Source organism: Pagrus major, chromosome 15 (genome assembly GCF_040436345.1).
Source record: "Pagrus major chromosome 15, Pma_NU_1.0".
Classification (NCBI taxonomy): Eukaryota; Metazoa; Chordata; class Actinopteri; order Spariformes; family Sparidae; genus Pagrus; species Pagrus major.
In genome coordinates, this window is record NC_133229.1 from 17,227,034 (window position 1) to 17,254,875 (window position 27,842).

At 40.5% G+C, this 27,842-nt stretch overlaps 2 protein-coding genes across 2 annotated transcripts in view; one reads left to right on the forward strand and one right to left on the reverse strand.

Moving 5' to 3' along the window:
- Positions 1-639: 639 nt before the first annotated feature.
- epcam (epithelial cell adhesion molecule) lies at positions 640-3,703 on the forward strand. Its single transcript, XM_073481750.1, has 9 exons — positions 640-1,004; positions 1,708-1,812; positions 1,941-2,199; positions 2,294-2,359; positions 2,467-2,533; positions 2,650-2,748; positions 2,838-3,035; positions 3,146-3,190; positions 3,306-3,703. Exons 1-9 carry the CDS (start codon positions 944-946, stop codon positions 3,327-3,329), a joined length of 924 nt encoding a protein of 307 aa, XP_073337851.1. The 5' UTR covers positions 640-943; the 3' UTR covers positions 3,330-3,703.
- A 1,660-nt stretch (positions 3,704-5,363) lies between these two features.
- plekhh2 (pleckstrin homology domain containing, family H (with MyTH4 domain) member 2) overlaps positions 5,364-27,842 on the reverse strand; it is a 31,161-nt gene continuing 8,682 nt past the window's right edge. Inside the window, exons 3-30 of the mRNA XM_073482060.1 lie at positions 22,447-22,509; positions 22,210-22,359; positions 21,555-21,638; positions 21,346-21,427; positions 20,977-21,162; positions 19,931-20,841; positions 18,930-19,005; positions 18,748-18,842; positions 18,462-18,621; positions 17,293-17,429; positions 16,611-16,724; positions 16,291-16,377; positions 15,961-16,119; positions 15,762-15,842; positions 15,346-15,525; positions 14,894-15,002; positions 14,418-14,530; positions 14,034-14,213; positions 13,353-13,450; positions 12,051-12,228; positions 11,061-11,216; positions 10,865-10,962; positions 9,964-10,105; positions 9,601-9,737; positions 9,033-9,162; positions 8,323-8,409; positions 7,747-7,896; positions 5,364-7,060 (exon numbers count right to left, since the gene is read on the reverse strand). Coding sequence (XP_073338161.1) covers positions 6,875-7,060; positions 7,747-7,896; positions 8,323-8,409; positions 9,033-9,162; positions 9,601-9,737; positions 9,964-10,105; positions 10,865-10,962; positions 11,061-11,216; positions 12,051-12,228; positions 13,353-13,450; positions 14,034-14,213; positions 14,418-14,530; positions 14,894-15,002; positions 15,346-15,525; positions 15,762-15,842; positions 15,961-16,119; positions 16,291-16,377; positions 16,611-16,724; positions 17,293-17,429; positions 18,462-18,621; positions 18,748-18,842; positions 18,930-19,005; positions 19,931-20,841; positions 20,977-21,162; positions 21,346-21,427; positions 21,555-21,638; positions 22,210-22,359; positions 22,447-22,509 — 4,329 coding nt within the window. The 3' untranslated portion in view covers positions 5,364-6,874. The remainder of the gene's footprint in view (positions 7,061-7,746; positions 7,897-8,322; positions 8,410-9,032; positions 9,163-9,600; positions 9,738-9,963; positions 10,106-10,864; positions 10,963-11,060; positions 11,217-12,050; positions 12,229-13,352; positions 13,451-14,033; positions 14,214-14,417; positions 14,531-14,893; positions 15,003-15,345; positions 15,526-15,761; positions 15,843-15,960; positions 16,120-16,290; positions 16,378-16,610; positions 16,725-17,292; positions 17,430-18,461; positions 18,622-18,747; positions 18,843-18,929; positions 19,006-19,930; positions 20,842-20,976; positions 21,163-21,345; positions 21,428-21,554; positions 21,639-22,209; positions 22,360-22,446; positions 22,510-27,842) is intronic.

The following is a 27,842-nucleotide window of genomic DNA, read 5'->3' on the forward strand; positions in this document are numbered from 1 at the left end:
AGTTTATACTAAACAAGATACATATTTGGGCTTATTTGCTCAAACACTGTGGATTGTGTACATATACTGCCGTGTTTGAGGTGTGTGACATATAATATGAGCAAAAGAAGATGACTATGGACAACTTTGATTTGAATTTGGCAAAAAATGTGATAAATTAGAAAACATAGTACATATGTCTCTATAATAGTGGGAATATAAAAGTCATTACCTTCCTGCAGTGGCTCCTTCAGTATAAAGGTCAGTATGAACAACAGCCACACAGAATAAGACACAGTTTCACAATAATAGTATAATAATTATTATTATTATTATCATAATAATATTAGTATGTGGCAGAAAATGAATGACAAAAAAGTTGAAAAAGTAGAAATTTGAGGGTTTTCTCTCACTCTTTCATTTCTACTTTAGCTAAAATTTCTACTTTTTCAACATTTATGTGACAGACTAACTGGAAAATTTCCCTTTACTTACAAAGAAGAAAATATGTCAACAGAGAGCGAGGGAGACCAAATATGGACATGGCGGAAGCAAGGTGCGCTCGGCTCACCGCCCCGCCCCTCTTCGTTGACTATGCAAATTAGATCGACGTCATGAGACTGCTTGTCTTATAAACCCACACAACAACACCTATCTATCAGTTCGACATCGACAATCAATAGGGCTATAATCGATAACCAGCCCTGAACAGTAACTCTACTTTGCTGGCGCTCGTGCTGTTTTGACTCCTCACCTTTGTGTGCGCGTGCTCGTTGGAGTTTCTCACCCGACAGGTTTGACGGGGACACACCTGCAGGGACAAGAAGGAAGCCTTTTGTGCCTGGACGCCATTCTTCACTTCATCTTTGGTCTCCGCGGACGACGGACGGATAGAGAAACCTTTTTTTTTTCTTCAGAGAATCAGAGAAACCTTTTTTCTTCTTCTTCATTTAGTTAATTAAGCATGAAGATTTGGATTGTGCTCGTGCTCGCTGCCTTCGCCGCGGGAGCCTCAGCTCAGAACTGTAAGTAGTTTGACTCATTAAACTTTATTAAGCTTAAAAACAACAACATAAAAAAGCGCAGTTTGAGTGACACGCGTGTAACTTCATTTTGTTTTCTAACAGCTTCGGTTACAAAACAGAAATAAGTGTTTTTTGGGGGTTTTTTAAAACTACTTTTTGTCATGTGTTTTTTGTTCTAACAGCTTTTAGAATCACATTTCATGCCTAGAGTGTAAAGTTAGCTCGTCTAAAATGACTTTACCGTCGAAAAACTTTATAAACAGTTAGCTTATTAAACGCAGGTAGTTTGGTTGTTGGTTGTTGGTTGTTGGGTGGGGGTGGGGAGGGTTTCACCCAGCTCTCTGAGGACTGAGGTCTGTTTGGAGAAACCAACGCCCAGGTGATAGAGAAACCTGCTCGTCTACCTGCGGCCCTAGGCCCTGTGTGTTTTATAGGGCTATATATCTGGCAGTACAATAAATCCTCTTTCTGTGATACATTTTTGGAGTTTATTTATTTAGTTAGTTACATTTAATTGTCCAACTGTGTTTTTTGTATTGTCAGCCACAGTTTAGTTATGTTCAAAGAAATGCAACACATTTTGGGGAAAAAAAAGTCAGTGGTGTTAAACTTGAGAGTTCAATTAAGAGTTCTTGTTAGGAGCTGGTTAATTTAAAGTTTTTGCTTCAGCCTGAATGACAAACATTTGTGTTTCTCTGTGCAGGTGGTTCATGTGAAACGTTGAAGTGGGCCACCTGTGATGGACCCCCATGTGTGTGTGAGATTCTGGTGGGTAGCGGTGAGAAACAAAAGCTGGATTGCACCAAATGTAAGTATAAGTATGCGTGTGGTGATGGGCCTGAAGATTAAGCCTCCTTTTGCCATGTTTTTCTTTTGTGTTTTTGTCCTTCTTGCCTCATGATTTTTTTTTTTTTTTTTGCCTCGCCTTGCCCTCAGTGATCCCTAAGTGCTACTTGATGAAGGCTGAGATGTACAGAGCTAAAAAGGGCCTGTCCACACGAACTGGAGGAAAGCCGCATGAGACGGCCTTTGTGGACAACGATGGCATCTACGACCCAGTGTGCGAAAACGACGGCAAATTCAGGGCCAAGCAGTGTAACAACACAGAGGAGTGCTGGTGTGTCAACAGCGCTGGTGTTCGTCGTACTGATAAGGGAGACACAACTCTCGTGTGTGACAAGCTTGTGGAGACCTAGTAAGTATTTCATCCTAATCAATGTGGAGGAGTGGATGACCAAGTTAAATGTTTGATGCCAAGCGTTGACCTTTTTTGTCTAATTTTTCTCCAGCTGGGTTCGTCTTGAGCTGACACACAAAAAAGTGGACACACCAGTGGATGCAAAGAACTTGAAGACGTGAGTGTATTTACATGTCCAGATTATTATAACATCTTAAAAAAGCACTACAACGTTAACATCAGAGCTTCAATATTTAGTAATCTTAATTTCTTTCCCCAATACAGCGCCATTGCCGACGCCATTCACAAGCGTTATAAGAACTTCAACAAGGACCTGGTGGAAGCTGTCGAGGTGAGTGGGGGAGGGAAAAACCATGCTTTTTTGTAACGTTGCACATGATGCATGTAATATTCAGAACAGCATTGCTAAAATGCAGCACTAACGAGGTGTTTTCTGTCACACTGCAGTATGACCCTGAATCCCGCAAGATTTTTGTGGACGTGAAGAAGCCAAAGGGCAACCGCCAGCATGACCTGACTCAAATGGCCTACTACATGGAGAAAGATGTATGTTGACACTATTATTTATACATAAATATGCTTAAAGTGTAGTCCATCGACTGACCTGTCATTTTTCCAAATCTCTCCTCGTGCAGGTGAAGGTGCTGCCCATGTTCAAGAACCAGGACAAGTTTGAGCCAACTGTGGGCAACCAGAAGCTGGAGATGGAGGGTATCCTGGTGTACTATGTGGATGAGGAGGCCCCCACTTTCACCATGAAGCACCTGTCTGGTGGCATCATTGCCGTCATCGTTGTGGTGGTGCTGGCTGTCGTTGCTGGCCTGCTGGTCCTGGTGAGTCCACACGTCTGCCTACATGTCGCTTATTCTTATTTGTAGATTTTCTTTGAGCCTAGCTGTCAGTTTGAGTCCTAATTTCCTTTTTTTTTTGTGTGCGTGTACAGTTCTTTGCCAAGAGGAGGGAGAGCCAGCGGTACAACAAAGCTCAGGTGAGATGAACTTCCTGTGACTTTATTTTTGAATGTCTCTCTGTGTAAAAGTGAACTTTTTGCACCACAGAATTGTTGTTTAACAACCTGTTTTTGTCTGTTTTTTATCATTCAGCAAAGGGAGATGGAGGCCATGTAAAGTGTTCATCGCAGTCCTTCAGAGTCAGCTTGTACATCACCTTTTTGGATGACCTTTTTTGCAGTGGGAGTGTGCCATTTTCATCATTTTACTTGAGGAATGGATATTGTAAAGGAACAATCAGCTTGATTTTTTTTGTTTTGATATTGTTGGCACTGCTGGTACCGCCGTTTTATTTATATATCATGAAAAGTCTAAATGCATCATCCAATCTGTATGCCATAAAGAACTGTGCTTTATAAAACATGTCTGCCACGTTTTTATGTTAGAACTTGTTGAATGGTTTTAAATTCCATGTTAGATTGTACAGTTTCTTTCTTACAAATGTTTGTTTGTCTGTCAGATTGTTTTTAATAAAAGTATGTTTTAAAAGACTCTTGATGTCAGGTTTTTTTTTCTCTTTGTATTGTAGAGTTTTGTCTGAGTGACCTTGTGCCTTGGGCACAGTGGAAAACTACAGCAGGTCATATGGGGGGAGGAGACCAGCTTCAGGAAGTCATTGTGGGCACCATTTTGCATGTTGCAGTGCTTCTCATATACACATTTAAAATGTCCTGATACTCAACCCTGATTAAATGGACACTTTTCTTAAAGTACATGGACATTTTCCTCAAACTTAAAACCTTTGTCTCACATAAGATGTCTGCTTTTAATAATGATGGCTTGTAATCCTGTTGTTTACATGGGGCAGGTTGAATGCAGTTTTTCTACCCAGATGACTTCTTCAAAGGGTGTGGCAGCCCTGTTAGAATGTGTCACTGTCCTGGTATTATGTTTGTTTGAAGGACACTTCAGTCCCTGCCTTCATTGGCCACTTTTTAAAGTACCAACAAACCTCATAGCCTTTCTGGCAGAAAATACACTTGTATATCATCTTCTCAACCTATATGAAAGTAGTAAAAGATCTGAGACTGAATATGTGTGTTTTATGTATCGGTGATACTATCTGGCTGAGACTTGCTGTCAAAAAACATCTGTTAGTGTTGAAGGAGGTGGTTTGTCATTCCCAACTGCGTCTTTGAAATGGTTTGGCGTCGCGTTCAACTGGTCCGTCAGGTTCTGACTCACTCCAAAATGGACACATGCAGTATGTACACAACAAAGACAACAGACTACAGTTTACAGCAACACTGCAGCACCCTTTATTCACAAGTGAGGTGAAAAGTCAAAGTCCAGTGTAGCTAAAGTAGCAGACATCCTCTTATTGGAGCAAAGAAACAAAGAGTGCAAGGTGGGAATTAGTTGCGTAACAAACCTGAAACAGGTGTTGTTGTGCCGCACTGAAGAGAAATGTAGGTGGGTATTGTGTCACAACATGATCACAGCGTCAGTGGTTTGTGAGGCTGTGCTGTAGCTGAAAGCAGCACACTCTGAGGCAGTCCCTGTTTAACCTGTATGTCGCAATGAAGTCCCACTGAAGCTTAAGTCTTGCTGTTTAAAGCGACACAAAGGCACCACGGTGAGATAGAAAGCTCCCAACAGCCTGATTATTATGAATCCATTGTGTTTCACATGTGTAACTTTATTTTGAAAGTACACATCAGCAACACATGTAATTTGCAAACATGAGTGTGGACTTCTGTTTGTTTTTCTCCATTTCTATAGTTTTGATAATGCACACTGTGAACCAGCACAGCATTCTCATTAATCATTGGCCCTTATGTCTTAGTTACCTTGCCTCACCCACTTTTGAGCCCCCCCCCCCTTCATCTCCATAGCAACACAGGAACAAAAGCATGTCTCTAACTAGTTCAGACAGGTTGAGTATCATATATCCACCCCTCCCCCTTCTCTCTCTCTCTGTGAGAGACTACAGGAATGAGGGTGTGTCACTTGTTGTCAGGCACCTGTTGCAGGTATCAGCACGTCAGCTATGTCTGCACCAATGAGGATGCTGGACGGCAGTTTTGTGGTGAGAGAAACTGTGAAGTTGGAAAAAGTGAGCGTCCGACTGGTTTCTATGGATTTGGAGAGCTTGCCAAGGGCGAGCGCTTTCTATATGAATGGCTGAAAAAGACACCAGGAGCTTGCTGCTGTAGTTAAAGTTTATTCAAGCATTAGACTTGTACAATAATAACACTTATTTCACCTGATTATTTTATATGACAAATAAATATAACACCTGACATTTCTCACTCTATACAGGCTTAAGATAATACTAGGAGGGAAATCAATCTTTTTAAAGTACCTTACATAAAGAAAATGTCCTTTTTTCCAGTTTATCTTGTTACATCGGGCGCTATGTCTGATCCTATTGCTTCATTAAAATGCCTTCATATTCTGTGTCACGCCAGAGAAAACTTTTTCTTTAAGCAGCAACCACAATGCATTTCCACCATCCTGTTCCCTCAACATTTGTCACATCCCCTTACCATCTTCCTCTTTATCAACATACAATAAACACAGGGTTGATTTCCTGTACCATACAATAACCCTGAGTTCCTTCTCTTAACTTTGTCATGTAAAATACGGTGTGGCGATTTTCCCTCCGCTACAAAGGTCTGTACACGACTAAAGTTTCACCTCTCTCCTGGCTATTCAGTAACTAAGAACACACAGGGTCCAAACTTGCTTCCTCTTATAAACTTCTGACTTTCCCAACACAACCAATTCAAACAGTCTACAGCTCATCAATCACACTAATTGCATTGCAAACTAAATCTATAAAGCATGCACATTTTCACTGTAGTTTATACACTTTTTGAAACATTTTCTCTAGCTGCAGTCTGGTTACCTGTTATTATCTCCTGCATTCAGTGCAGTGTTCACTGTCCTTCATTATCCCATAATATCTAACACTGTAAAGGTTTTAGTTCCTGGTTGAGTTATTGAGCCCTACAGGAGGACAGAACAATACACAATAATACCTCCTAAATGATTCCTTAACAAAGCAACATTACCACTTCTATATTGTGTATGAGTGTGCATTATTTTTTAAGGCGGGGATGACAAAAAAAGAAAATCAAATAGCATCTTTACACAAGGAAATGCACACAGCAAATAGATTAATGAGACATTTCAGAACACTAGCTCAGTCTGTCAATAAATACTGTTGACTTTTTCTCTTTGGTGTCAGCACATAGACACAACACATCTATCATGAAGACAAAAAATGTACTTTAAGAATGTTTAAGCACGTTCCTTAGTTGTTTCTCAACATGTTTGTACCATGTACACAGCTCACAGCTCCAGTTTCAGATGTAAACGTCATGTGTTCTGTGAGAGAGGCACTAATAAGTCACCCTTCTGGAGTTAACTGCTTAAAATTAGAGGACACCAGCTTCCAGAAATTCTATATGATGGTATCAGTAAACTGCTGCAACCTCAGCTGGTCAGTTATATCAACTCATACATGATGCAGGATTGAATACCAAAGTTTCAGACACTTCCAGAAAACAGACAAGTGACCGTTCCACATTCCAGAAATGAATCTGCTGCAGTGAGACAAATGTCAGGGCTGTGTGAAAACAGAATCAGGCCTAGTGCAGCTGAAAATTCACTTTCAAATCCATAACTTGAATATTTCTAATAACATTTTTGTGCTGTCACAGCAGTGTGGGTGCCTTGCTGGGGCGTCCCAGTGCCGGTGGGGATTTGCTCCTCAGCTCTTTGCTCTTCAGGCTGATGGGCTGAGCCACCATCAGAGCCGGGGCTGAGAGGTGATGGGCAGCGGCCTTCTGCTGATGAGCGCTGTTGATGTAACTGGAGATGAGGAGGGTAATCTCCCTGATCTGTGGACGAAACAAAACCAAACATGATGCGTGTGTGTTCACACGATCTCCATGTATGAGTGACTGTGAATTCACTTCATTTCACAGTCCATAGTTTGTTGTTTTGTTGTCTGATCAAGACTGGGGATTTCAATATATTTGTCAATTTAGAGTACTTTAAAGGGCCAGTGTGTAGGATTGAGGAAGCTCTACTGGCAGAACTGGCATATGACAATCATAATTAGGATGAATAATTATCATAATTATGTTTCCATAAGTATATAATCACCTGAATCTAAGAATCATTGTGTTTTCATTATGTTAGAATGAACCTTTTATATCTACAGAGGGAGCGGGTCCTCTTCCACAGAGTCCACCATGTTGCAATGCCATGTTTCTACAGTAGCCCAGAATGGACAAAAACCAAACACTGGCTCTAGAGAGGGGTGTTAAGTTGGGTAAGATTTAATGAAACTTTGTCAAAATGTCATTAGGAATGTGGTGAAGGAGGCATGTGGTTGTTTTTCTTGAAAGGCCACTGTTTCAATACCTGTTCTCATGTTTTATATGTTGCATTTTACTATGTTGTGATTTTGTACAACCTTGGCCAGGTCTCTTTTGTAAAAGAGATCTTGATCTCAATGGGACTTCCTGGTGAAATAAAAAAATACGATAAATAAAGAACCACATACTGATCTCTCACACACCTTGGAGGCGTCCATAGCAAACAGATGTTTCTCTGTCGGTTTGTCTTTGTTTGTGTTGGTGCTGATGCTCTGTCCCACGACCAGCATGAAGTCCTGTTTGCAGCCTCCAAACGTCATCAGGTTCTTGTAGGGGTGGGACACCAGCGGCTTCTGAACACACAGATGCACAGATATTTGTGTTACGACAATGATTCTGTTCTGATAAAAAAGACAGAAAACAATGTGGGTACAAAATCCACCTGGAGCTTTAGAGAGCTACATAAATATCACATATTACTACTTTCCATGTATTCTTGTTTACATGTTTGTGATATGTGACCTAGCTTTCTTAATGTGCGTGAGCATTATTAATAATAAGATTGTACATCTTAGTCCAACTAATGCAACATGCATTTAAAAAATCACATAAAGCCAGTCATGAAGTATTAATTGAGCTAAACGACACAAACAAGTGGTTTTAGACCACTTATACTAAACATGAATGTTTTTGTCCAAGGTTAGATAAAATACTACCTCAAAATGTGCTTATTGCTCAACGTAAAAACACCATGCACCAAAATATGCAGAGATACTTACAACAGAGTTGTGCTCCAGAACACTGATACCATCTTCATGCACTGCCAGCCAAACATGTACACCCTGCTCTGGAGACGGAGTGATGGACTGAAAATAGACAGAGAAACAGTAAGTGAGATCTATTTGAAATTCATTCTCATAATATACTACAATATGATTTTATGACTTTTCTTGATCCTCACTGAAGTGGACACACTGGATGTTTTGGATGGATGTATTAATAATATGATAGCACACTGTAACTCCTAAATATTAATGATTGTGATTATTTCCAAGGATTTCAAGTACAACAATCACTGTAATCCAGTCACTGCAGTACTGTAAACCACTGTGTACACACCTCAGTCACACACAGCTGTGACGTCTCTTTGTTTTACCAGTGACATAAAAATAGAAACCCTGTGTAAAAGTACAGCACAGCTTTTGTTGTGTTAATTTAATGGTAATTGGTGTTTTAATGAAACTACATTGCCTTGTATTCTATTAGTGCACATGAAGATCTGACTGGATAAAATATTAAAAAACATCCACACTGTAAAGAGGTTTCTATTTCTTTCCTTTCTATTTGCCTTCTTTTCTATATAGAGAGTTTATTTAGTTTATGTGTTGGCCTTTATTTGTTCAACAAACAACTAATACTTTGTAACGCTGTCTAAATCTTGGCTGATGATAAGATTACTTTATGTTACGAGACATTACAGATGACTTACCTCTGCTTCAAATAATTTGGCACCAAAGAAAGGCCACTTCCTGGCAACAGTCAGGTAGATCCTGACACACTCTGGTGAACTTCGACCCCTGAGAGAGGCCCAGCGGGCGGAGAGACGCTGCAGCAGTTGTCTGAGAGGAGGGAGGAGACAATCCATCCATCCAAGTTATTTGACTACCAAAATCATGTCATGACAACAATGTTTATTTTTGGTATTGTTTTTGCTGCATAACTTGAAAGTTTCCTGTTGGTTCATTCTAAAGTTTAGACCTCCTTCAGGCAAATTAAATATATATTTAAAAAACATTTCACAGATTGGAGATCTGACTTGACTGGATGAGTATCGATGGTGTAAAAACAAATTAAAGTTATTGCATGTTCAGGACGATGACAGGAAATTAAGTTTAAGTTAAACAACAGTTTATGAACGTGACAATATAACTGAGTTTACATACAAAACAAAGATACTATCTATATTATATAGCCAACTAAATAAATAGATACATACAAGTGAGAGTAGGAAGTGTGTGTAGACTGAATCAGAGCCAGTTTTCAGTGTGTTCTGGTACCTGAGCTGCTCCTCAGATGTGGTCCTGCGGTAATGTTTGGGATAGAATCTGTCCAGAACCTGTTTCAGGGTTTGGTTAGACTTGGTCTGGGCTGATCCAGGAGCAGAGAAGGGACGCTCAAAATCCCCAAACTCCACCTGAACACAGACAAATACAGTAAATGTTGTACTGTGCCTCTTTTTAGGATAGAGCCTGGTCTAGCACATGAATAACTTGTCACTTTAAATTAAAAAACATTAGAGGCAAAAATAATACTGTGTGGCATTGTAAAATCAAAACTAACTATCTCAGAGTTGTCTATACCGCTTGCATCTTTTTTTAAATTAAACCCAGCACTGACTGTACAGATTTAATCTTTCAGACCTGGGCCAGCAGGGCAGCCATCTCCAGAGCCAGTTCCTTGTTGACGGGGAAGTGTCCTGCCACAATGGCCTCATTAGTCTGATAAGCCAGCAGCAACCTCTCCCTCTCTGACTCCCCCCTGACCTGGAGAGAGAAGTACAGCCTGGGGATGGAAAGGTAAAGACAGAGATAGTTAAAAGCAAATAGAAGGAGAGAATGATGTTGGAAAATACAGACTTAGTTGTCTGATGGATGGAACATTACTGACTACAGTTTATTATTTCTTTTGCAGTTAGTCTGCATTATTTCAGCTGCTGTCTGTACCCTGCATTATAACCAATCCTGTGCTTAATACCAGTTTAAATATCTTTGAAGCGGACAGCAAACAGCGTTGCTGGATGATCACTTTTTTTTTTTTCAAAGGCTGATCTCTGGAGAAACTCTAACAGTACTCTAGCACTCTAATGACTTCCGGTTTAAGCAAGTAGCGATGAAACAATAAATACGAGAAATGAGAAGTACCCTATGTGACTCAGGTAGAAAAGTTAATGGATGAGGTAATACTAAATTTAATTCACATCATGTTTAATCCCATTTGCCAACTTCCTTCCTCACTCTCTGACTCTCTCCCAAATGTTATAGCCCAAGTGACCAAAGGAAACACAGTATCACCTTGAGTTAAATTCGGGTTTCTCAGGTTTTGAACATTTTTGGGACATATGAAATGTTACTTACTATATCTTTAAGTGACCCTGAATATGTGCATAACAACATTTTCATTCCAAAAATATCAGATAGTTATTTTAAATTTCAAAATAGCAAGTTCACTAACTTTCCTGGCCACAAATCCCCTCTCAAAGTCCTATCTTGAGCCTGAATCAACATTTTGACCTTCTATTAACATACATGAATCCTTCTCTACCTGTTCTTATAGGTAAGACGCACAGTCCTTGTGTTTTCAGACTTGCCAGTGTGCTGCTCCTTCGACGCTTGCTCCCACTTAGAGATAATGTCGCAAATCTGCAGAGCGTGTGAAGGTGACAGATTTGTGTTAAGCGTTAAGCAATCCAACAGATCATTTCTTGAAAAAGAAATCATCACATAAATAAAAGATGCACCTTGATGCTTCCTTGCAGGCAGTGTTCCAGCTCTCGCCCAGTCGGGTCATCAGTGTACAAGCTGAAACCAGACAGCCCAGTTTTCCTCATGCTGGTGTCCTGGTTGAGGCGACACTGGAACTCATCCACTGTGGTCGAAGCATCGAAGCTCACCACCTATAGTAATGCGTTTAAAAACAGGAGACAACATGAATGATCAAGACAGTTATGGTCCTTCTTGCTTTTAAAAAGCTATGATGTTAAGTCTGACTAACACTTCATGTATAATGCATGTTCATTATTTGCTTAATAAATGGTCTTTTAAGCATTTCAATGTTTGTTAACAGTGAAATAACTATTTATTCAAGTGATTCTCTGTGAATTTAGCATTCATTAATGACAGTCAGTATAATGTGTTATCGGTGGTACTTAATGCGGTGCGTTTAAAGTTAAATGCTGACATAAGCATCCTAACATGCTCAAAACCTCATTGCTAACATGTAAGTGGTTAGCAGTTAAAATGTTGACCATGTTCACCATTTTAGCTTGGGTTGTTTGCTTGTTATTATTTATCACTTGTACAAAGTACTTTGCAATTCTGCTACTTTGAAACTTTTTTAATAATCATCTATGAAAGAATATACAGAGCAGTATTTGTTTTATTATTGTATTTTAGCCAGACACAGATGTATGTATCTTATGTAAGTCCAGAGCTGATGTCATCACTTCCTGAAAGCATACAAAGAGAGAGAGACAAGGAGTAGGAAGAGACAAAAACAAACACCCCCGCAGGAGAAACCGCAGCTCAGAGCGCACAGGTTGGGTGGAGCAGTGAGGCATGTGAGCGTGTGTATAACAGTATCAACACACTGACTGTTTACAGTGGATATGTGTGAGCTGTGTGTGACTTTAGGCTTTGATCTGAGAGTGTATGAGCAAGATTCACAATGTAAGCACGGAGGCTTCACTGTTGTTTATTATTATCTCTCTTCCAGTGTGCTGTGTTATTACCTGGTAGGTGTTATTGAGGAAGTGAACAGGCACGCTGAATGGCAGGGAGTGATGATAGGGATTCCTCAGTAAGATCGACAGGATCTCCATTCGGGACGGTCTAGACTGCCTCTCGCCCTTCTGCTGGGTCCGCTCCATGGAGCGCTGGCAGTAGATGGCATACTTACCCACCTCAGTCCTAACAACAACAGGGACATGATGACACAGTGGTATTTAATTTTTTGTTTTGAGAATAATGTGACATCATCAAGGTTTTTAATTTTCTCTGACTTAACAAACTTAACTTTAAAGACATTATACAACTGTTTTCACGGGCTGAGTCGTATGATTACTAAACGGAACTTTATGTGTACGATTGGGTGAAGTGACCCTTTATTTAATTCAAAATTAACTATTTTAATTGCAACAGTACATAATGAACTCTGTTTCAACAAAATGAAGGTATATAAAGTGAGTTCAAGTTCAGGAGCTGTAGTTTGCATTATGTCTGCGTGAGGAAGTACAGCGGCTGCAACAGAAGTTAGCACAGTGTGAGTCACTAAACTGACTGTAAAAGGACAAAGAGTGGGACAGTGATACTGCCATGTCCGTATTATCTGGGTATATTATGTAGGACAATGCAATACCTGTGAAGAGTTAGTCACTTGACAGATTAATTGGCAAAATGTTTTATAATCGTTTAATTGTTTGAATCATTTTTTAAGCAAAAACTCAAAACATTCTCTGGTTCCAGTGAGAATTTTCTGCTCAGCTCAATTTGAAAACTTTTGAAACTGTGACAAGCTTTTTCCACACATTTCAAATATTTTATAGATGACTCAAGCAGAAATGTTCACGTAATGTTTTAAAGTTTTAGTCACGTTATGTTTAGTCACGTTCACCGGCTTCCTTCCTCACTCTCTGACGTATCAGCTGGTGTTTTCCTGGAAGTTATAGCCAGAGGCGATGTCATAAAAAAGCACTGTTATCTTGAATAAAATTACAGATTTCTCTGGTTTGAACATTTTTGGAAACATCTGTGATAATTTAAGTATAAAACTCAATAAAATACCTGTTTATAACAAAGGTCTAGTGGTTTTTTGGACATTTTATTAAAGAAATGTAGTGTATTATATCTTTAATGAGAAAAAAAAATAGCACATTACAGTATTTATAATGAGAATAATCTTTAGTTGTGGCCCTAGTACAAGATACAAACATGTCAGATATTTGCAGTGTTTCTAAATGACTTCTGTTATGTTGTCACTTCTTAGACAATGTGCCTTGATTCTTTATACTAATGTTGGGGCCCCTGATGCTCACCTGGAGTCTGCATGTCTATTGAGGTGAACCTGCAGCAGCCAGAGGAATGGATGCTGAGGCAGAAACAGTCCCACACACAAGGCTAGAAACTGCCAGCCCTTAAGGGTGAGAGAAAAACACACAGTTACCTCACACCTTCTTTATAAACTGCCACACATATGAGACAATGCCAGTCAGTCAACTATCTGTCATAGTTGTAGCTAATTGTCATTCATTCATACACTACCACAAAGGAGCTGCTGGGTTGTGTTATGACACGTTCTGTTGTCTTAAAACTATGTAGCTGGCTGAGAGATAATCATACTTTGGAATTTGACATAATTTTTGAAGGGGACTACAGGATCACATGACTACAGGGTGACTGTGGTCGTTTCTGGGTCTAAAAAGCAGGTTATATTACAATGCCTTTTCTGAGAGAAGCTTTTGAGGACTTGCACATAAAAGCTCTTTACATACCAACATAAGAGAAACATGGCTCTCCAAAGTAAAGGTTTGACCGTAAAGCTATGTCTACTGACTGACTGGATCAATGTTTTTTCTCCAATGTTTTTAATATAATTTACTCAGTGAACCCTGATGATCCCAACCCTTTTCAGACACATTGTACTTCCTGTTTCAAATGGCAGCGTTTCCAGAACGCAACATGTGCTGCTGATGCCACCGTGTGGTAAGAATACACACCTGCAGGGGTCCAGAATGGCCGTGCGGCTGCCTCCTGCGGGTCTGTTTAATGAGCTGGCAGAAGAACTCATTCTGAAGCTCAGGATGGGCCAGACACACCTGCAAGGCACTCTGGGCCAGTGAAACATGGTAGTCGATGGCTGGAGCATCAATGGCCACGTTGATGAAGAGCTGACATGTCTGAGGAGAGAGGTGATAGGTAGAGTTGAGAAGACAGATGCAGGATGAGAGATAATCTGTTCTTGAGATATATGATTCAAACAGCTACAAAATGTCAACCTGTTATTTGTCAGATGTCTTATCAATAGAGATTGCCGAGTTTACTTGATCTTCCATAGTGACAGTAACTCATACTGTATGCTGTATATCTGTGTGTATATGTACCTTAAAGAGTTTAACGGCCTCTGTCTGCAGAGCTTGTGAAGGCAGTGTGGTGAGAGGAGACAACAGAGCTTCCTTACTGAAACACAACATGGGATGTCTCCAGCTCTGAGAGCCTGAAAGACAAACAGACACAGTACTGGAGTAATCAAAGGCAATAGGAAGCACATGTCATACAATTTACTCCATACAAAGGGAAAAAAAGAAGCTGAGAGAAACATTTATAACAGACAAACAGAAACAAATATGACACTAGATGAATAAGAGACCTAAAAGTAAAATATGTATGATTGACCACAAATTAAGTGCAAATAAATTCAGTGAAAAAAAAAGGAAAAAAAACATAGTTAAGGAAATTCTAAGTGCTGTGTCGTAGGCAACTGGACTTTGAATTTCTTAGAAATACAATGACCTGGATGACTGAGAATCTTCATCAACAAAAAAGTACAAAACAAAAACAAATAATCAGTAGAACTCACTTGGATCTCCGTCCAGTTGGAAGAGTTTTCCCACCAGTTGTTCAAACTCAGTGCCGACTTTACCCACTGTGGTGCCTGCTGCCACAGACAGATGGTACAGCCACGAATCCTTCAGAGCCACACATGTTAATATCAGTGATACCAGAGAAACTTAAAAAAACATTAGACCTTATGATCAAATATCAGTTTAAACTTAGCATAAGTAACATTTTCATAGCAACGTCAAAGCTTTTTATTTTTGGTAATTCAGATGAACTAGAATCTCAGAAGAGAGGCAAATGAGAAAAAAAATAAGTTTGAGGATCATGTTTGTTTTTTTTCCTTAAAAAACTCCAGATAAAGAAAATAAAAGAAATAAGGCATCACTGTCTGGATCATGAATCTCTCGACAGTGAAGAGCAGAAAAATTGCAACGCTGAGAAAAAAAGATGCACTCTCAGAGCGTCGCTGACCTTTTCATGGCGTGACTCGATGAGCAGGTAGGTTGGTCCTTGCTCCTGTGGGTGGATGGCTATGGTAAAATGTGCCGTCTGTGAGCCCCGCCCACATGACTTCAGATCGTCATCTGAGTCTCTTGACCTGTCTACCTCCTCCACCCGGGCCTCCCACAGCTTAATCTGACCCAGGGGGAACTGGGAACACACACAAAAATGCACACACTCAAATAAAAACAACAAATAACAAAACAGTTTTTGTGTTGAACCACAGAAATAAAGTTCTGTTATGTTTTCATACAGGTTCTCAGTCCAGTACTGTTCTTCATAAACCAACTCAAGTTTATTGTTTGACCTCAAAAAACATGAACCTGACAAGTGCATTGTAGTTCTGTCTCTATATCCTATAAATCTTAAGACCAGGAGAGACTTACCTTGTCCTCTTGGCTGCGGAAGTAGTACAAGGTTTTGCCAATCAGAGCACACCAAACCCGCTTGGAGTAGCCGTGCTTCACCTGCCGTAAAGCAAGTACAACTACAGTGACAATCTAACAGGAACCATGTGGTGATGTATTTATATAAGTTACAGAAATGCATCTGAAAGATTCAGGTCATAATGGTAAGTTGTTGGACCTTGATGAGCAGTCCCTTCATGCCAGGGCGAATATCCGGCTGTGTGAAGAGAGGACTGGCAGCTTTCAACCTGAGCACGCTCTGCAGCACCCTGAGCCACTCCTCGAGTAGGTTAGGAGAGTCAGCCTTTAGGTAGTACACACGCTTCCCTGTCACTATCTACACAACAAAAACATGAAGGAGAGTGAAGGAGAGGATGAGGAAGGGAATCTTCTTTAATTGTACTTCTATATTTTGTGACTCAAGGGGTCAAGGTCTGACTATATGTAATTTCATTAAAGTAGATTTACATATCCAATAGTGGACAAAACTCTCAAAATAGCTGAATACCTGGAGAACTTGTTTTCCTTCTCCACGGGCGATGCTGCTGGTGGCGTTGACCTCGATCTGACCCTGAGGTTTCCTGATCACATCACTCTACAGAACAGAACAATCGATTATTACCATTGATATCACATTAATAACAACAAACAAAAGATAAACAGCAGAAATATATTAAAGGTGCCTATGAATGATAAATACAAATGATTGTAAATACATTTCATGAATCATAATGTAGTGTGTGAGTGTCCCAAATAACTTTTTTAAAAAACAAAAAGTTGTATGATAAAGCAACAACATGAAAAAATGTTATCAAGAATAAAACCCACAGGTGATTTATAGTAGAGCAGCTCTCCGTCTTTGAGGACAAACCAGCGTCTCTTCCAAGTTTTCTTCCATGTTTTCACCATTTTCAGCAGGTAGCCTGACTTCTCCATCGGCTCCTATAAGAATTGTTGTTCAGTTCAGCTGTTCAGTTTTATATATCACAATATACATTACAAAGGATAAAAGAGTAAATCACTAACATATTCAGAAATGTTCCCTCTTGCCATTTAGAGATTTTACATTTTGTTGGGTTATTAAAAACCTTTGAGAAGGAGTCATATTGAGCTTAAACAGATTGAGTTCATCATACTAATTTATTTTAATTCATGTCTAAAGGTAATGTAGTTTGTTATATGTGAAAAAAAAGCACAAGCAGAAACATTAAAATAAATAAACTAAAATATATCTGTTTGAGTCAGTAACAAATCAAGAGTGTATTTTGAATGCCAATGTTTTTTTGAAAGATAAACGTTCAAATCTGGTAGAACTACTATACTGCTGTGCTATTGCATTATGCATTGACTATGACTGATGAAGATTTGAATCCTGACTTGAGCTCACCAGCGCATCCGAAAGCCCTAAAGACAACATGCCAGCTTGTAATCTCCACAGCAGTGATTTTGTTGTGTCACAGGTAAGGTGATCCTCCTGTGAATACACTCAGGGACGTGCACACTGACTCACACTCTTGCCGTTGTCGCTGGCTGCAGAGCAGGTCTTGGGGAGTTTTTGCTCTGGTTCGGAGCACTCTGTGTCAGTGGAGTAGGCATCAGGAGGGATGGCATAGTCGCTCTCTGAGGTCATTGAAGACATGGACACAGCTGGAGGAGAAGAAAACAGTTGACAATGTAAGATACAGTGGTGGTCATTGGTTTGTGGACTACCGTTTTGAAGCCTCAATGTTTGGATGCGAGGGCGGAGCTGGGGAGGATATTCTGATTGGATCTGACTGAGAACCAGCAGATACACGGCGATATCAACTTGTCAATCACAAAGTAGCCATGCCCTAGAGCATATCCTGTTTTTATCATCTATTTTACCCTAATGGCCATAATGCACAAAATGAACATGTTGCTGTATTGAAAAAGACTTGCAACTAGTGATTGAGACCATAAACTCATGAGGAAACCATTTACTGGGGTACTAAATCAAGTGAGAAGTAGGGTCATTTTCTCATAAGCTTACATACAATTGATCTCTTTTTGAAACCAGTGGAGTTGCCTCCTGCTTGCCATTTGAAAGAATGCAGGTTATAGTCAGTTCTGCATCGGCTGCACTTTTAGAACTAAAAGCTTTGTCCACATTTTATTCAGTCAATGGTTCAGCCTCATTATGTTTGTGTGACAGTAAGTATCGACTTTTTAAGTTAGATTGCAGAAAACTATTCAGCAAAGTTGCAGAAAAGTATTAGTTAAACAGATACCTTTACATGAATACACCTTAAAAATCCTTTAATCAAATGTATATTGCTTAAAAACAAAAGCACAGACTCTGAAGGGTGATATTTATATACTGTAAACCATGAAGTTTGATACATCACGATATACATGTTGCATCACCAATAATGAATTACAGAGTAATACAAATACCATGCTTCACACATATTCAGTTACTATATTTTGCGGAAACTCATGTATAAGACACGGATTAATGCTGCAACAACATGAATTACTTCATGAAGACCACTGTAGATCCACTGCTGACTGTCACAAACACACCATGACTTTCTGATGGAAACGTGCAGTGATTGTTTTTGGGTTGAACACTGCAGCTGCTTCGCTCACTGACAGTTTTACCATCAGCTTCTTTGGGAATTCTCAAAAACCTACCGGTATACTATACGTGTGCTGTACCTCTTTTGAGAGAGCGCGGGCTGCCTGGGCTGCTGTCCTTACGGGAGCTGGAGGAGGTGTGTGAGCCGCAGAGGGAGCCGTCCTCCTCTCCTGAACTAGATGACTCCTCAGAGCTGGATGACTCATCTGAGAATGGGCTGCTGCTCAGCAGAGTGGCTTTCTGCAAGATCGAACCAGGCATTGGTACTGCAGCGGTGTTCACAGATGATCAAACATGCAGCATGAGAATGTACAGGAGTTCAAAATAAATGTATCAATAAGTCCTGCAGTGTAAAGCTGAACTCACCCCCTTCAGAGTAGTGTAAACTGGAGTAGTCATGTTTTTATAGATGAGGGATGTGTACATTACAAAGGCAGGATAGGAGGACTGGAGGGATGGGTCTGCAACACACATCACAGTTCAGTTAGTTAGCTGAGACAGAGCTGGACAGGGCTGGTAAAAAAAACCTTTTTTTCCCCTTGTCTCACCTTTGCTGGCAGGGTCTGTGCAGGACGTCTCAGACAGTCTGATTCCTGATTTAGCCACAGCATAGATACGACTCTCCTATAGAGAAAAAATGCTAAATTTTAAGTCAATATTTAAAAAGCACTGAAAATTCTACCACTAATTGAATCAGATAACAGCAGATAACACTCTTAGTAGACAAGATTTCTCCTACTCCACTGTAAAGTCCAATCTCAGAGTGGGACTCCCTAAATACTTGGTATTTCACCTGGATTGGTGAGGTTTTGCAGAACGTAGCAGTGCACGCTTCAGCGAGCTCTGTGACCTTCTCTGCCTGGACTGAGCGCACATTGTTTTTCAATTACTTGTTTATTTGACCTCATCTATGTACATGAAAGGTGATATTCTGCCTTGTAAGCCCACTTGGGTGCTTTATGTGAAGATTTCTGCTGGAAAACCTTTTGGAATGGTAGGGGTTTAGTAACAGAGTATAAAAAGGCTTCATTACCGCAGCAGTAATGTGATGAGCTGGCAGAGTGGAATATGGGTATGACCTTTGTGTGGGCGACAAGAATTTGCATCCTGCGTCTGCTAAGAGTTTTGTTTTATCGCTTTTTACAATTAGACTTAGTGAATTTATTGTTTTTAGGCATTTAAAACAATATTTCCACTTTTCAGCTGCAGTTTGGTTAAGTTTGAGCAATAAAACTACTTGGTTAAGTTTAGGAAAACAAAAGTACTATGTTAGGCTCGCCTCTTAAGATTAGATTTCTAAATGAAAATGAGAAAATTTAAAACAAACAGAAAACACCCTCCTAGTGTCAAACTCGCTTATACAACATTCTACACAGTTAAACTCAAACATTCAACCGTAGGAACAAGAACAAAAACACATTTTTGACTGGAGGGGGACTTAAAGTTTCCTGATGGTCTACATGCTCTTCTATGAAGTGTAAATTACAGGTGCATTTTGAATCAAGTGCATTTTTAATCTCAGCTTTAATCACATATTAGATTCTCTTACCCAGGAGGGCAGCCTGTGTAAAGGGGGTGTAGGAGGTTTGTTGCCTGGTGCTGAGCTGTCACAGTCTTGCCTCTCTGGGCTGATCTCCACACCCAGTTCAGGTGGACAAGGTGAGATCTGCAGGGATTTTGAGCTGGGGAGGACTTGAGGAGGTGTGTCCCTGCCCATTTCCATGCCAACCTCCTGGTCCAAGTCGAGGTCAGTTTCCTGTGGCCTGAGGGGGCGCAGCATGCTGAGAGCATTACGTGTTTGTCCGTGTGCTGCCTCACTGCTGATTGGTGGCTGGCTCAGGTGTTTCTTGGCCAGAGCCACATTCATCAACCCGAACCCTGCTGGGGTCCGCAACCGGGGCTGTTTGGGTGAGGCGGGGTTGTCCCGTAAGTCCTGGGGTGGGTTGGGTCGTTTAGGAGTAAGGGCTGGTGTGAGGATGGGGCTGGGGGTGTTAGCGTCACTGGAGGAGGATGAGGAGTCAAGTCTCTGTGACTGGAAACGTTTGTTGAGCTCCTCAGAGGTGCAGTCCTCCAGCTTGGCCCTGTGCGCCTCCTCCTCTCCCTCCTTACACCCTCCCAGAGTCCCATCTGATGAGCCCAGCAGGCTGAAGCCGGGACGCTCCGCACGCTGCATATCATCATCAAACAGAGAGCTGCTGTCGTCTGAAGCAGTCAGGTAGGTTTCACTGCCGGGGCGGCTGAACTCCAGACCGCACACTCCACCTCCTCCTCGGCCCTCGCACCCTCCTCCTCCCTCCCCCTCTGATGCAGCGCTAGAGAGCACAGAGGAGACGCCACGAGACTCAGGCCCACATGCATTTTCAGCCAGACCTTCAGATGCACTGTCCTCCTCCAGAGTCTGGTCAGGTCTCTGGACTTCACTGTCTGTCCCAGAGAAGGCTGTGTGTTTACTGCTCTTCTCTGACAAACAAAACATGAAACATGGATCCAATAATGGATAAGTAGCAATATAAAAGTAGTTCAGTGCTTTTACATATATATAAAAATAAAATATAATATATATATAATAAAATATATATAAAAAAATCAACTTACCACATTTATCTCTGCCCTCAGTCTCTTCCTGGGTGCTAAGGGTCCTCTGGGAGGGTGCTGGTCCAGTAAGGACCTGAGGGTTCTTACCCCTCACCTGGAAGCAGCCAAACGTCAGGCTGCTGAGGCGCTGGGCCTCACCTGGTCTGCACAGTACTCCTCGTCCACCACCGCACTTCTGCTCAAAGGCTGCAGACACACAAACACTTACTTTAGTGTCCTCATGGAGAAAATATCTGTCACAGTTCAAAATAGGACCCAAATGCAGATAGATACAGAGGCAGGCAGATTGAAAACAAAAAGTCCAAAACCATGACAACATCTAGCTAATTTAGACATAAAACATATTTGAACAAACATGGATGATCTTACCCTGCACTTGTTTCTGTAACTCCTCAATCTGAGCCTCCTGTTGCTTGTTGGTTTCTCGTAATGCTGCATTCTCCACCTCAAACTTAACAATAAATATGTTTCAACAAGAAACATCAAAGGGAACGTGATACTGGTGATGGCTGACATTCTTTTCCCATCCATATGAATCAGTTTCGACAACTTTATATTGAATGCCATAATTTATTTACCTCAGACAACTTTAGCATCACCCATTCCTTGATCTTAGCTGCTTTCTCCTCCACTGTTTTGGCATCCTGAAGTCGGATCTGTTTCTGGTTAAAGATGCACAAACATCAGTCATGTTTCTCTCAGGTTGAACACAAGCAGCCACAGAATAATGTTGGACACAAACAGTGGATAGATTGTATTTCAATAAGGACAGGAAATCCCAAATGACACCTACATACAAGCTTAAAAACACTAGAAGAAGATGGGTTCACAAGGAAGTCAGAAGCATTAAACAAAAGCCTTTGAGTATGAATATTACTCGAGATAAACTCAGAAAAGTTGTTTGCTCTTCTTGCTTCTTCAGTGTCCTTAAAGGATTATAATAAATCTTTCCATAGTAGAAAGAGAGTTTGGTAGTTTTCCAACTGAGTTTGGCTCTCCTTAACTCATGCTTTAGTAGGGATATCGTGAGGTTTTGATAGGGACAAAGCAATTGAATCTAGGATTATTGTCCACATTCCCAGAGCTGCTTTTCAGAAGTGAAGTCTGTGAAGTTGAATTGAATGCCACATCTTCCTCTACATTCTTTAGCACCTTGAAATGAACGAAGAAAAAAAACATCCACTGGCAGGACATCAGTTGCTGTGATGAAATTCTTCACGTGTATGCTGTTACCTGCTCCTCCAGCTGCTGCTCCAGCTGGCCGATGACGTCCTCCTTCTCCTGCACCAAGGCCTGCAGCTCCTGGCACCGCTGAAACAAGCGCACCTCTGAGTCTCCGGACTGACTGTCTGGAGCCTTCAACTTCTCCTCCATCCACTGCACCTGGAATCACACACACACATACTGTATGTATAGATATACATGCAAACACATATGGCCACACTTACAGAGTTTCATTAGGGTCCTTACCTGTTGGTGAGCGGTGAAGGCACGTTTTTCTGCATCGATCACCTGCGTCTCCAACTGCTGAATCTGGGAAAAGAAGAGCACACAAATGTCTTTCATTTATTTCACATAATTTTAATTTGACCTCTTTTATTGGGAATATTTTATTTTATTCTACTAAAATCTTACTACTCTTGTTACTTATACAAGCACATACACAAACTAAAAACTAACAATCCTTTCACCTGCAGTGTCTGATCTGAAATTAGTGCTTCAGTTCCCCTCATTCTTTCTTTTGACCAGAATGTTTGCGTCCACATGGCAGTGATATATCAACTCCACTTCAGTTCCAAACACAACAGCGCCAAATAAAGACAAAGAAAGAACAGCATGCAAGATATGAATAAGTACACCAGGCGAGATAACGCCGCTACGCTGGAGAAGAGCAGATGCTTTGCAGCTGGGCAAAAGAATGCTTAGAATCACAATTAGGATAGTTAGAGTTCACAGATGGATCTCACATGCACATTTACATTTTAGGCATAAAGCATCAATTACTCCCTCATATAAAATCCATTATAAAGTCTCTTGAATCTAATCTAATTGCATTTATTTGTAGCACGATGTACTGATATTTTCTAATATCTCATAACGGTGTTGTTCATTTATTTTCCACAGCTGGATTTTCAACAAATGCTGAAGTAAAGAATGTGTTCTCTTAATTTAAACAAACTACTTTCAACTATTGCATCGTCATTGAATCCATGGTAGTTTTATTACTGTTCAGTGTTATGAATCACGCTTAAAGGCCCCATGTTATGCTAATTTTCAGGTTCATACTTTTATTTTGGGTGTCTCCTAGAAAATGTTTACATGCTTTAAGGTTAAAAAAACACATTATTCTCAGACTATCAATTGCTGCAGCACCTCTACTCACTCTCTGTCTGAACACTCCGTTTGAGAGCTTATCTCTTTAATAGCCTCTCTTCCCGAAAAGCTCTGCTCTGCTTGGTCAGCTCTCACAGGCCTAAGCAGGCCCCAGCCACCGTGTTTTTTGCCTCAGCTCTGCTGGTGTTTTTGCAACCACAGCCATATTGGGGGCATTGCTGACTGCGGTGAGTGTATAGTTGTGACATCACAACCTGACAGAAGTCCTGCAGCCCGCTTGAAGGCACAGTTTCTTAATACTGTAGTATACATTACTCTGTGGATTTGACACTTTCACAGTATTTATATGAGAACTAGACCAGCTTTATAATCAAAAAAGACATAAATTCACTTTCACTATTTTGAACATTTCACAGAAATCTATTGTGATGTGAAATTAAATCAAGATATCATTATTTAAAATTCTGTCAAAACAGTTGACTAGCATCATACTTGCAGTGGACCTTCTTCTCTTCCCCTTTCTCTCTCTGTCTCTATATGCAGTAACGTGTCAGAAGATATACTGACCATAGAGTCATTTTGTCAACTATCTTTAGCTCTGTTTGTGCCAGGAGGTTAGCGCCCTAAGAAATGAACAGTAGTATATACAAATTAAAAAAACCTAACTATAAAAGGCAACTACAACACTTCATTGCTAAGAGGAAGCTGCCAATTATTGTTGGCAGTGGGTCCATTTGTTTACAACACCCATACTTATGTCTCGGAATTGATGAGGCAGATTTATTTCTGCAGAAGTGCTGCATATAGCACCTTTAACCAGTTACGTAATGTTGATGAGGTGCCACATCTATAAAGGTACAACCAGCTCTTTGTGTACTTAGATCAGAGCAGGGTATGTGGAACCTGGTAGGAGTGTGTTAAAACTGCAGCAACACCAAAGGTCACACAGCTTAGATACACACACACACATATAGGCCAGCGTACACACAGGACGCACACACGCACTAGGCTGAAAAACCCTGTGGGAGTGGAGGAGAGAGATGACTTTATGAGCAACATTCCTCTGAAATTCCTCGGCTCAAAGTGGCGGAAGCAGCAGAGAAACCAGTGTCTTCTGAGGGAACTCTCTCAAACCTCAGTGGCTTCATGAAGGAAAATATGCAGGAATGCTGATGGAAATTCTCTGCGTAGCAACTCTACAACCACCATGGTTAGAATATTCTGCTGCATGTGCACATACACACATACAAATTAAGACTAGATTAGAGGGAACTTTTGACAATCCATGTGTAGGACTGACTCACCAAAGAATCAGATGTTGCTAAGAAAAAGACAGACTACTAAAGATAATGAAGGAAGTCATTTACTGTGGAGTATTAGACTGTATATACAGCAAACCAAGGCTTACCTTCTTCAGTGACAGATTCGCAGGTTAATCAAGTAGTCACAGGCCTTTTTCATGCAGTGACCAAACAGCCAAGACCCAGCAGTGGCTGCTTTAATGAAATCTGTCAGAAGTGGTTTAAGTTTATGTCGACATTGCTTGGTTTTTCTTTCAGCTACCTGTGCACAGCTATACAAAACAGTACAGGGCTTCTGGAAGGTACAGAAATGTAACACTTTTGGGGCTGGACCGATTATCGGCCTAGCCAATTATCAGACCCAAATTTAGCATGTGTTCCTATGCCTGCGGTGACGCCTCAGTCATAGTCTGCGGTCACACATACACCTGTTCACTTCCATTCTTTAGGAGCGCAGGGGCAAAAAAACATCTGCATTTAGTGGTGAAAGCAAATCTGCATCTTGGCTTGCATGGAGTTCAACTTTGGTGAGCTTCGACCAGTAAAGTCACAGCCACAACCAATAGCATAGACATAGTGGTTGAACGGTCAAACTGACTACAAACCAGCAAACTACAAAGCACCAACTTCCGTGTACCTCACATCTTGGACTGCTCACATTCAACACCTGCAGACAATTTTCATTTGCCTGCATTTGCGTATGTGTAACCATACCCATAACCGTTCAACAATAATCTGAATAATCTGAATCTGCAAAGTAACGAGTGACTAAAGTTATTAAATAAATGCAGTGAAGGAGCAAAAAGTACAACATTTGCCTCCAAAATGTAGTGGAGTGAAAGCATAAAGAAGCAGAAAATAGAAATACACTATTCAAGTGCCTCTAAATTGCACTAAAGTACAGTACTTGCGTAAATTGTACTTAATTACATTTCATTAATGGTCATTGTAATATTTGATACAAAGTTTTTATTTTTACTGCAAATTCCAAATACCGATAATCAGTCTAATTGATTACTCATAATCGGTATTGGTATCAGCCCTGAATCCTACCTTCCAATAACATGGAAGTGAATATTCCTTTCATGGTCATATGATAGAAAACCGGTATAGATGCGGCCTACAATTAGCTTGCATTATGTCACATTTTTTCATTACCTCCTAGCAGTACATGAATATAATAAATAAGAAAAAGGATGGATCCATTAACCAATCAAAAATCATTAAAACTCAAAAGTATGTCGTATTGACAGTGTAGCAACAAAAAGGATTGATCAACTGTCATAAAAATCCCACTTTTGGTTCATAGGTGTACCACGTCTACTGAAAGCATACGATCTTCTAGGTAAGATGCAGTAAAAACATTTTTTAAATTAAGTTTAAGACTATCTAGATTCAAGTTTGTCTTTTCTGGCCAATTTTGGGATAAAAAACAGATTGCTTTTGGTTCCATTCAGTTTTTTTTTTGCATTCCTCCACCCAAATTCCTAAAAGTCACTTAATTTTCCGAGTAATTTGACTTGTTTTAGATTGTTTAAGAAATGGAAAATGACTTAGAGCCAACACACTCATGTCATATGTTCTATGTTGTTGCCAGTACTTGGTGGTTCTGTTACATGCCGTGTAGAAATCAACAAATTAGCACTCAAATTAGATAATGCATATCTGCTGCCCTGTTTCATAACCAAACTGTGTATTTAGCTGCCGGTGGAGACTGGCATGGCCGTGCTGCAGTTTTCCTCCGCTTCTGTTGACCGCCAGAGACCAGAAGAAGTGGACCCAGCTCAGTCCAAAAGCAGCCACACCCTGCCAGAGCCGCTCACTGTTTCCACTGCACAACGGTCTCTGGACCAAAGTGGCAGCGTGGCCTTCATGCAGCCAACGGTTCCACTTGACATTTCAGTGTGATTTTGAAATCTGATTCTACTAGTTGGCCTGGAAATGTCTGTTATACGTACATCTCCTGTGGGCGTATTTATGTCAGTGGAACTTCTTTTTCACGTCTGCTGTTGGAGATATTGAGACAAATTTTTTCCTTTTATGCTGATACAAACTTCACAAAAGTGACAAATATAACAGTAACATAGATACATGACTTTCCTGAGTGAATTCTCTACATCTATTTCTGACATTATTTTGATCTTACAGACTACAGAAACACAAAGAGGTCACTTTCACTTCAAAAAAGTATTTGCCAATTGAACTGACTTTTAAGTTCAGACATGAAAAAGGTTAATATATCACATTTTTACACACACACACACAATCACTCACACACTCTATATAGATCCTCCGCTGCACCACAAACCACATGTGCCTCTCTGAAAAACAGATATAGCATCTGGCAGAAAGCAGCATGTTAATTACAGGGCATGTACTATACTGTAGGCTAGAGCTGGAGACGACACACACACACAATCGTACGCACACACAGCAGACATAACAACATATAAAAACCCATAAACATATGTCTGATGATGATGATATTCTCCTATGTATGCTTTCCTCGTTCTGTTTGTTATACATAGGATGAATAAGGCCTGTGTGTGTGTGTCATATCCTGTGCAGTGACCACTGAGAGGTTTACACTACAGTAAAGAGTTACAGTCCATTACCTGCTCTCTAAAAATGTACTCACACACTCCTGCTGCTTTCCTGTGTTGCAGCCTGACCCAAACACACACACACGTGACCGAGGCTCTAAAAACCCTCCATCACCTCTGCAGTCAATTCCCTGTTCAGATCCAAACTCTAGCTCAACTTCCATTCCTGGAATTCCACAACTGGCGCTCTGTGGCCAACCTCCCCCTGAACTCCATCCACCCCCCTATCGCTCCATCCGCAGGCAGACAGCCACCTCACAAAGCCTCTTTCTGTAGACGCTACGACACACAGTGCTGACCTACAGGTTTAATACCAAATATAGTTACAGTTAGGCATTATTATCTGGCACATATGCTCACCAAAACCCTGAAACTATAGTTAGAATTAATTGTCAAATATGTTCAATTAAATGAAAACTGAGGGCAGATAGAGGGATAACCTAGTCTACTTTGACACACAGGACATACACGCACATGACTGTATACACATGAAAACATAAACAAAAGCAAATGGAGATGGACATACATGAAGAAAATGTGTAGAGACATTGATTTTTCAAGGATAGCCGTAGGCATCTATGTGGCAATGACTAGGTGACTAGTGAAGAAAGCAGATGTTTGGGTGTAG

Excerpts from the sequence above, each read along its gene's own strand:
- epcam (XM_073481750.1), top strand. The coding sequence starts at position 944 with ATGAAGATTTGGATTGTGCTCGTGCTCGCTGCCTTCGCCGCGGGAGCC. Across the intron at positions 1,813-1,940 it reads AAAGCTGGATTGCACCAAAT|TGATCCCTAAGTGCTACTTG; the intron begins GTAAGTATAAGT and ends CCTTGCCCTCAG. Across the intron at positions 3,036-3,145 it reads TTGCTGGCCTGCTGGTCCTG|TTCTTTGCCAAGAGGAGGGA; the intron begins GTGAGTCCACAC and ends GTGCGTGTACAG.